Genomic DNA, 10000 nt, shown 5'->3' on the forward strand with positions numbered 1-10000 from the left:
ATGTGTTATAAACATCAATAATTTGATATAGCAGGACTTTGAGACCTTTAAGTAGAGTTGGCAACATTCTTTAATGGTTATCAGCCGTTGTATCATTTTAAAATACCCTATACACCATGACTAATATTATGCTTTATCATATTATTGATGTTTATAAGACATTATTCCGTTTAATAAACACATTGGTTATAATGCATTATATGACACAGATATTACAGCACTTCTCTATGTGTCTTTATAACCATCTATAATACTTAATGTGATGTTCCACTGAGCATACTAATGGCATTATGATCTGCAGCACTTATAATATATGTTATAAACATGGTTATAAGTTGTTATACATGATTACACATGTATAACGAGTGTTATAATGCCTTATAATAAGCACATTATAATGCATTATAAAGGCGACCTTAATATAAAGTGTTACCAAAGGGGTCAAAAATTAAATAGTATTTTGTATATATGTTTAACCTATTTAGGCCTGACGTCAAAATAAAAAATAAATCCTCTAAATCCTGACAGGAAAGATTTGAGTTAAAAACGTTCGCTCTGAAAAAAAAATATATATTAAAAGATTTGCGCCACATTCTCTCGATGTAAAAATAAATAGCAGATCTACAAGCTTGTAGCACGGCAATCGGTGCCGCGCTACAAGCTTGTAGACGCCCGAGAGGCATCCTAACCAGATGCCTCGAGGACCTCCATAGGGAGACGCCCGAGAGGCATCCTAACCAGATGCCCGAACCACCTCAGCTGACTCCTTTCCAGGCGAAGGAGCAGCGGTTCTACTCCGAGTCTCTCTCGTGTGACTGAACTTCTCACCCTATCTCTGAGGGAGATGCCAGCCACCTGAGTGCCGCACTACGAGCTTGAAGATCTGCTATTTTTCAATAGCTGAAGCATAAAAGAATGCTTAAAACACCAAAAGGGGTTCCTGCCCAGAATGGGTAAATATTTCACCAGAACCAGAGCAGAACTCCACCACTTCAGTGTTGTTTACGTCGACTAAAACTAAGACGAAAAATGTCCGTCGACTACCTTTTAACCTTTTTTTAACTAAATGAAAACTATGCTATGGTGACTAAAACTAAGACTAAATATACTGACAATTTCGTCAACAAATAAAAACTAGACTAAAATGTTAGGAAGGGACTAGTGGACAACAGATCCAGTATAAGTCAGTTTACACTTGGTTGCATGCTGAAAATAGCCGATCTACAAGCTCGCAACACGTCGCAGTGTAAAAACGGCCTCAAGGCCCGCCAAAATACATTTTAGTCGACTAAATCACCTGTAGATTTAGTCGACTAAAATCTTATGACATTTAGTCGACTAAAACTAGACTAACACTAAGACATTCCAGGTGACTAAAATGTGACTAAGACTAAATGAAAACTATTCAAAAGACTATGACTAAAACTAAAATAGAAATTTGATGCCAAAAACAACACAGAACCAGAACCACAGCAGAACTCCACCACAGGACTCAGAAACCAGTGTTGTTTTTTTTGGCAGCAAATTTCTATTTTAGTTTTAGTCATAGTCTCTTGAATAGTTTTCACTTAGTTTTAGTCACATTTTAGTCACCTGGAATGTTCTAGTGTTTAGTCTAGTTTTAGTCGACTAAATATACAGTTGATTTAGTCGACGAAAATGTGTTTTGACAGGCCTTGATGTCGTAATGACATATTTTACACTTAAATAGCAGATATACAATCTCACAACGCATGCAACCCAGCATAAAACTGGATCTCTTGTCCACTAGTCCCTTCCTAACATTTTAGTCTAGTTTTTATTTGATGACGAAATTGTCATTATATTTAGTCTTAGTTTTAGTCATCAAAGATTTGTTTTTATTTAGTTTTAGTCAGTGAAAAAAGGTAGTCGACGAACATCTTTCGTCTTAGTTTTAGTCGACGAAAACAACACTGCACCACATGCAGGACTCAGACAATCCATTACTACCTTTACAACCCATAATACCAGATCTGACAGTGTGCATGGACATCTTTGAAAAATAGCCGATCTCCAAACACCTCTCATCTATGTGAGCTTGTAGATCCTCTAAACCGACATGCTGTGACTGTTGTGTGCGCGTGTGTGCGCGTGGTTAGTGGTTTACTCACACAGGGGTAGAAACACACACACACACACACACACACACAGTCACACACACACACACACACACACACACACACACACACACACACACACACACACACACACACACACACACACACACACAGGTCAAAGGTCATCAGTAGTGCGTAAATGATTTCATAGGAACAATAATGACTATAGACAGACAGACAGGCAGGCAGGCAGGCAGGCAGGCAGGCAGGCAGGCAGGCAGACAGACAGGCAGGCAGGCAGGCAGGCAGGCAGGCAGGCAGGCAGACAGACAGACAGACAGGCAGACAGACAGGCAGGCAGGCAGGCAGACAGGCAGACAGGCAGACAGACAGGTAAGCAGACAGACAGGCAGGCAGAGTTTAAGGGTTTAAAGTGATGATGTCGCAGAACAGATAAAACCTAATCACTTAATGCACCGTGTGTGTGTGTGTGTGTGTGTGTGTGTGTGTGTATGTGTGTGCAGCTTCTATACGTATTAATCACTGGGGAATCTTTAACAAGAGGTTTCTCAGCGGTTTTTGTGGTTTTATGGATTATATCTGACAACCCCCACCCCGTGCACGCACGCACACACACACACACACACACACGCGCACACACACACACACACACACACACACACACACACACACACACACACTGATTCCTAACTCAATTGTACTGAAATATATAGTTAAACTAGAATGGGTTTAACTCCATTGCTATGTGTGTGTGTGTGTGTGTGTGTGTGTGTGTGTGTGTGTGTGTGCGTGCGTGCGTGCGTGTGTGTGCGTGTGTGTGCGTGCATGCGTGCGTGTGTGTGCGTGTGCGTGTGTGTGTGCGTGTGTGTGTGTGTGTGTGTGTGCGTGTGTGTATTGACAGTGGGGGGTCTGATGGGAATTAGACAAACTGGTCCCCAGAGAGGACCAAAAGTGACCACACCTCTGGCACACTGCCAATTTACCCACGACTGTCTGTGTGTGTGTGTGTGTGTGTGTGTGTGTGTGTGTGTGGGTGCTTGCATGTGTGTGCGTGTGTGTGTGCGTGCATGTGGGTGCGTGCGTATGGGTGCGTGCGGGTGCATGTGTGTGTGCGTGCGTGTGGGTGCGTGCGTATGGGTGCGTGCGTGTGTGCATGTGTGTGTGCGTGCGTGTGGGTGCGTGCGTATGTGCGTGCGGGTGCATGTGGGTGTGCGTGCGTGTGGTTAAAGCCAGTCTCTGTCAACGGTAAGTCATCAATTTGTCTAAATTCTTAGACTGAGGATTCAACCCTAAAGCAGAAAGACACGCCCCCTTCAGACACGCCCCCTCATCTAGGACACGCCCCCTTCAGACACGCCCCCTCATCTAGGACACGCCCCCTCATCTAGACTGAGTGGACACGCCCCCTCATCTAGGACACGCCCCCCTCATCTAAAGTGAATGTCTCTCTCTCTCTAATGTGAAGTGAATGTCTCTCTCTCTCTATCTCTCTCTCTAATGTAAAGTGAATGTCTCTCTCTCTAATGTGAAGTGAATGTCTCTCTCTCTCTCTCTCTCTAATGTAAAGTGAATGTCTCTCTCTATCTAATGTAAAGTGAATGTCTCTCTCTCTAATGTAAAGTGAATGTCTCTCTCTCTCTCTAATGTAAAGTGAATGTCTCTCTCTCTAATGTAAAGTGAATGTCTCTCTCTCTAATGTAAAGTGAATGTCTCTCTCTCTAATGTAAAGTGAATGTCTCTCTCTCTAATGTAAAGTGAATGTCTCTCTCTCTCTATCACTCTAATGTAAAGTGAATGTCTCTCTCTCTCTCTAATGTAAAGTGAATGTCTCTCTCTCTCTCACTCTAATGTAAAGTGAATGTCTCTCTGTCGCTCTAATGTAAAGTGAGTCTCTCTCTCTCTAATGTAAAGTGAATGTCTCTCTCTCTCTCTAATGTAAAGTGAATGTCTCTCTCTCTCTCTCTCTAATGTAAAGTGAATGTCTCTCTCTCTCTCTCTAATGTAAAGTGAATGTCTCTCTCTCTCTAATGTAAAGTGAATGTCTCTCTCTCTCTCTAATGTAAAGTGAATGTCTCTCTCTCTCTAATGTAAACTGAATGTCTCTCTCTCTCTAATGTAAAGTGAATGTCTCTCTCTCTCTCTAATGTAAAGTGAATGTCTCTCTCTCTCTAATATAAGGTGAATGTCTCTCTCTCTCTCTAATGTAAAGTGAATGTCTCTCTCTCTCTAATGTAAAGTGAATGTCTCTATCCCTCCCCCAGGCCAGACGGTGTGCATCGGGGGGGCGGAGCTTCCCTGCTATAAGATGGCGTACTTCCAGGACGTGTCGAGCCGCGTTGCATTCTGGGAGGCCAGGCGGGCGTGTGAGATGGACGGGGGGGGCGCTGCTGAGCATCGAGTCTCTGGACGAACAGAGAGACATAGAACACCTGCTACAGGTTACTATAGATCTGTCATTATAACACCTGCTACAGGTTACTATAGATCTGTCATTATAACACCTGCTACAGGTTACTATAGATCTGTTATTATAACACCTGCTACAGGTTACTATAGATCTGTCATTATAACACCTGCTACAGGTCAGATCTATGTTACTATAGATCTGTGTTACTATAGATCTGTGTTATTATAACACCTGCTACAGGTCTGTTACTATAGATCTGTTATTATAACACCTGCTACAGGTTACTATAGATCTGTTATTATAACACCTGCTACAGGTCTGTTACTATAGATCTGTTATTATAACACCTGCTACAGGTCTGTTACTATAGATCTGTTATTATAACACCTGCTACAGGTCTGTTACTATAGATCTGTTATTATAACACCTGCTACAGGTTACTATAGATCTGTTATTATAACACCTGCTACAGGTCTGTTACTATAGATCTGTTATTATAACACCTGCTACAGGTCAGATCTATGTTACTATAGATCTGTTATTACACCTGCTACAGGTCTGTTACTATAGATCTGTTATTATAACACCTGCTACAGGTCTGTTACTATAGATCTGTTACTATAGATCTGTTACTATAGACCTGTTATTATAACACCTGCTACAGGTCTGTTACTATAGATCTGTTACTATAGATCTGTTACTATAGACCTGTTATTATAACACCTGCTACAGGTCTGTTACTATAGATCTGTGTTACTATAGATCTGTTATTATAGATATGTGTTACTATAGATCTGTGTTATTATAACACCTGCTACAGGTTACTATAGACCTGTTATTATAACACCTGCTACAGGTTACTATAGATCTGTTACTATAGATCTGTTATAACACCCGCTACAGGTCTGTTACTATAGATCTGTTATTATAACACCTGCTACAGGTCTGTTACTATAGATCTGTTATTATAACACCTGCTACAGGTCTGTTACTATAGATCTGTTATTATAACACCTGCTACAGGTCAGATCTATGTTACTATAGATCTGTGTTACTATAGATCTGTGTTATTATAACACCTGCTACAGGTTACTATAGATCTGTGTTATTATAACACCTGCTACAGGTCTGTTACTATAGATCTGTTATTATAACACCTGCTACAGGTTACTATAGATCTGTTATTATAACACCTGCTACAGGTCAGATCTATGTTACTATAGATCTGTTATTACACCTGCTACAGGTCTGTTACTATAGATCTGTTATTATAACACCTGCTACAGGTCTGTTACTATAGATCTGTTACTATAGATCTGTTACTATAGACCTGTTATTATAACACCTGCTACAGGTCTGTTACTATAGATCTGTGTTACTATAGATCTGTTATTATAGATATGTGTTACTATAGATCTGTGTTATTATAACACCTGCTACAGGTTACTATAGACCTTGTATTATAACACCTGCTACAGGTCTGTTACTATAGATCTGTTATAACACCTGCTACAGGTCTGTTACTATAGATCTGTTATAACACCTGCTACAGGTCTGTTACTATAGATCTGTTATAACACCTGCTACAGGTCTGTTACTATAGATCTGTTATTATAACACCTGCTACAGGTCTGTTACTATAGATCTGTTATTATAACACCTGCTACAGGTCTGTTACTATAGATCTGTTATTATAGAGGGGGGGGGGGGGCACTGCTGAGCATCGAGTCTCTGGACGAACAGAGTTTTCTAATGCATTTATTATAGCCATGATGTGGATGTGAGCATTTGTAGGCCTAGCCTACAGTTTGAGTTAACCCATTCTGACCTGAGATCAGATTAATACAAGGTTTCCACTGGACACACACTGGTCTGATTAACCCATTCTGACCTGAGATCAGATTAATACGAGGTTTCCACTGGACACACACTGGTCTGATTAACCCATTCTGACCTGAGATCAGATTCATACGAGGTTTCCACTGGACACACACTGGTCGTAGCGCGCCACTCGGTGGCGCGCTACGAGCTTGTAGATCTGCTATTTTTCAATAGCTAAAGCATAACATGATGCTAACACCAAAATGGGTTCCCGTTCAGAATAGGTTAAATGAACACTGGCTTTTGGCTTTATGTAGACTGCAGGGGTCCCCCAGGAGGAAGTCACTAATGTTGCTCTGGAACACTCAAAGCTCTTGCCCCCGCGACCCGACTACGGATAAGCGGTTGAAGATGGATGAATGGATGGATGGATGGATGGAGACTCTTGTCCCAGTCCAGAGATGAAAATCATAATGAAATGGCCTATAGGCTACTTTCTATCAATTTAAATTTGGGGGTCCTTGAAATGAAAATAGCTGAGAATCAATGGGTTAAACTTTTCGTTTCGCCCTGCCGTTCACTTAAGCAATATTACACGAGAGGGTGTTGTTTAACGTGATTATTGCCACAACAGTGATGCGGTCGTAGGAACGAGACGGAGTCGAGTTCCGCAAGCATCACTGAAGTGGTAGAATTCCCTGTTCACGGCTCAGAAAGAATGGCTCGTATCTCCTAATCTAAGGAGCTCTCCATGGTTCTGACCAGACAGACAGAACTCTGTCTCCTAATCTAAGGAGTTCTCCATGGTTCTGACCAAACAGAACTCTGTCTCCTAATCTAAGGAGTTATCCATGGTTCTGACCAAACAGAACTCTGTCTCCTAATCTAAGGAGCTCTCCATGGTTCTGACCAGCAGAACTCTGTCTCCTAATCTAAGGAGCTCTCCATGGTTCTGACCCGACAGACAGAACTCTGTCTCCTAATCTAAGGAGCTCTCCATGGTTCTGACACAAACAGAACTCTGTCTCCTAATCTAAGGAGTTCTCCATGGTTCTGACCAGACAGAACTCTGTCTCCTAATCTAAGGAGCTCTCCATGGTTCTAACCCAGACAGAACTCTGTCTCCTAATCTAAGGAGCTCTCCATGGTTCTGACCAAACAGAACTCTGTCTCCTAATCTAAGGAGCTCTCCATGGTTCTGACCAGACAGAACTCTGTCTCCTAATCTAAGGAGCTCTCCATGGTTCTGACCCGACATACAGAACTCTGTCTCCTAATCTAAGGAGCTCTCCATGGTTCTGACATGTACACTACACTACACCACACTACACTACACTACCCATGATGCACCACTACACTACACCACACTACACTACACTTCCGTCTTCACTTCTGACTTCAACATTATCCCTCCCGGTTGTTGTAGGGAATGGAAGAGGGGGGGGGGGGGGGGGGGGGTTTGGGGGGGGGTCTATATTATCCCATTCTGGGAGGGAACCCCTTTGGGGGCTTTAAGCATTATGTCATACTTTAGCTGTTGAGAAATAGAAGGACTTTTGGGCGCTTTAAGCATTCTGACCTGAGATCAGATTCTAAAAATGTCAGTCGTTCTTCGATTTTTCAAAAATAAGCTTGTAGATCTGCTATTTTCCAATAGCTAAAGCATAACATAATGCTAACACCAAAATGGGTTCCCGTTCAGAATGGGTTAAATCAAATCTTCTGCACCAATTACATATAATCTTTGACATGAAAAGGTTTGAGAACCACTGATACAGAAACATGAGGTTTTACTTTACAGAAAACAGTCAGGATTTAGAAGACATTTTGTGTAGAATCTGGATAAACACTATATAATTATGTATTCTAATATTAATAATAATGCCACCTTCAACTGCATGCGTGTATATATATATAAATATAATAACTCCTCCCCCCTCCCCCCTCCTGGCCAATCCAAAAGGAGATGCGCACCGGCTCGGTGGGCGGGTCCAGCATCAGCGACGGAGACTTCTGGATTGGTCTGCGCCGGGTGGACACGCCCACTCACTCCAGCCCTGATCAGCCAATCAGCAACACCCTCAGCTCCTGTCCCGACCTCTACCAGTGGACCGACAACAGCCCCGCCCCCTTCAGGTGTGTGTGTGCGTGTGCACGTACGTGCGTGTGTGTGTGCTAGGGCTGCAACTAGCGATTATTTTCATAATCGATTCATCTGCCGATGTTTTAAACGATTAATCGGATTATGACACTTCCTTTAAAAACTATATGGTATATATATATATATATATATATTTATATGTATATAAACTATATTTAAAAACTATATGGTTAAGTGGGAAATAACCTATGATAAATTGCAAATAAACTCTAGTGATTAGTTGCCGATCCGATTAATCGATTACTAAATTAGTTGACAACTAATTGAATAATCGATTCGATTACGATTAATCGATGAATCGTTGCAGCCCTAGTGTGTGCGCGCGCGGTTGCCAGGGCCCCGCCCACACACTGCTTGTGTGGGCAGCACAGTCCCCGCCCCCTTTCATGACGACGCCAGGGCCCAGGAAATGAATCCTAATGCATTTTTTCCCTCATAAACATTTCATAAAGTATTTATTTAAAGACGGTTACGCCGCGGACAAAGCCAGCTGGAGTCATGACAAATCATGACAACAACTTGGACAATATTTTGGACCAAACAAATAATTAGAAAGAAGGTTTTTGTTGTTTTTATTCTTCTTTGTAATTATTTGTTTGGTCCAAAATAGTGTATATTTGTTGTCATGATTCGTCACGACTCCAGTCGGCTTTGTCCGCGGCGTAACCGTATAATACTTTTTGAAAAGTCTTTGAGGAAAATGAACAGGGAATTATTTTTCCCGGGGTCTATCGAGGGGGGGCGGGGCTGCAAATGCTCTACAGCCATTATCTTCTTCTTTAGGTCGCGCCTTTTCACGCTTTCTTTCTCTGAAACTGAAGCGCTGTCCGTGGAGCTGGACAGACGGGCGATGATCGGAGGTCTTTAGGTTTTAGGTTTATTTATTTAGCATGTAGTACAAAAAATAGACAATAACATATCAAAGAACAAAAATACAATGCAAGGAAGGGAAGAAGCCAGAAGGCTTATTTGGAATCCTTTCCTGTAGGAAGAGGTCATTGGTTTAAACAGATTAAAAGTTCATAAAGAACAGTACATAAGTCTACAAGTTGCCAAGGGGGGGGCAGCTGTGCAGTAAAGAAATGAAAACACAGACTGCACAAAAAACTGAAATAAACAATACAACAACAAACACACAGAAGAAAATATAACGCATCAAGGTAAAACATGTAATCTACAGAGAGGAAGAAATAAGATATTTCTGATCATCCGGTGAGCGCGGCGGCAACATTGGGCGTTTTCGAGGGCAAGGACGGACCGCATGTTAGCATCGCTAGCATCGATGCTATATGCTTTAGCATCCAAGATGGAAGCCAAAAGCGGACGCGAGTCATAGTGGAATAGCATACCACAGCGCCTCCTACAGGCCGTTGAAAAACCTTGTTTTCACCAGAAAATTACGTTCATTGTGCCGATTTGTTGATACAGCCATTTGAACGCGAACCATTGAACGCAAGTGAATGTGTGTGCGAATGTGTGCGTGCGTGCGTGCATGCGCGTGCGTGTGTGTGT

General features: G+C 42.0%; 1 protein-coding gene across 1 annotated transcript in view; it reads left to right on the top strand.

The window, feature by feature from the left end:
• The window catches only part of chodl (chondrolectin), a gene marked incomplete at both ends in the record, with an annotated part of 17164 nt that overhangs the window by 2586 nt on the left and 4578 nt on the right, over positions 1-10000 (top strand). Inside the window, 3 exon segments of the mRNA XM_083777623.1 lie at positions 4361-4473; positions 4475-4537; positions 8291-8463. Coding sequence (XP_083633749.1) covers positions 4361-4473; positions 4475-4537; positions 8291-8463 — 349 coding nt within the window.

The sequence above is a fragment of the Protomyctophum parallelum genome, assembly GCF_964188405.1.
Source record: "Protomyctophum parallelum genome assembly, chromosome: 12".
In the NCBI taxonomy this organism is placed as follows: Eukaryota; Metazoa; Chordata; class Actinopteri; order Myctophiformes; family Myctophidae; genus Protomyctophum; species Protomyctophum parallelum.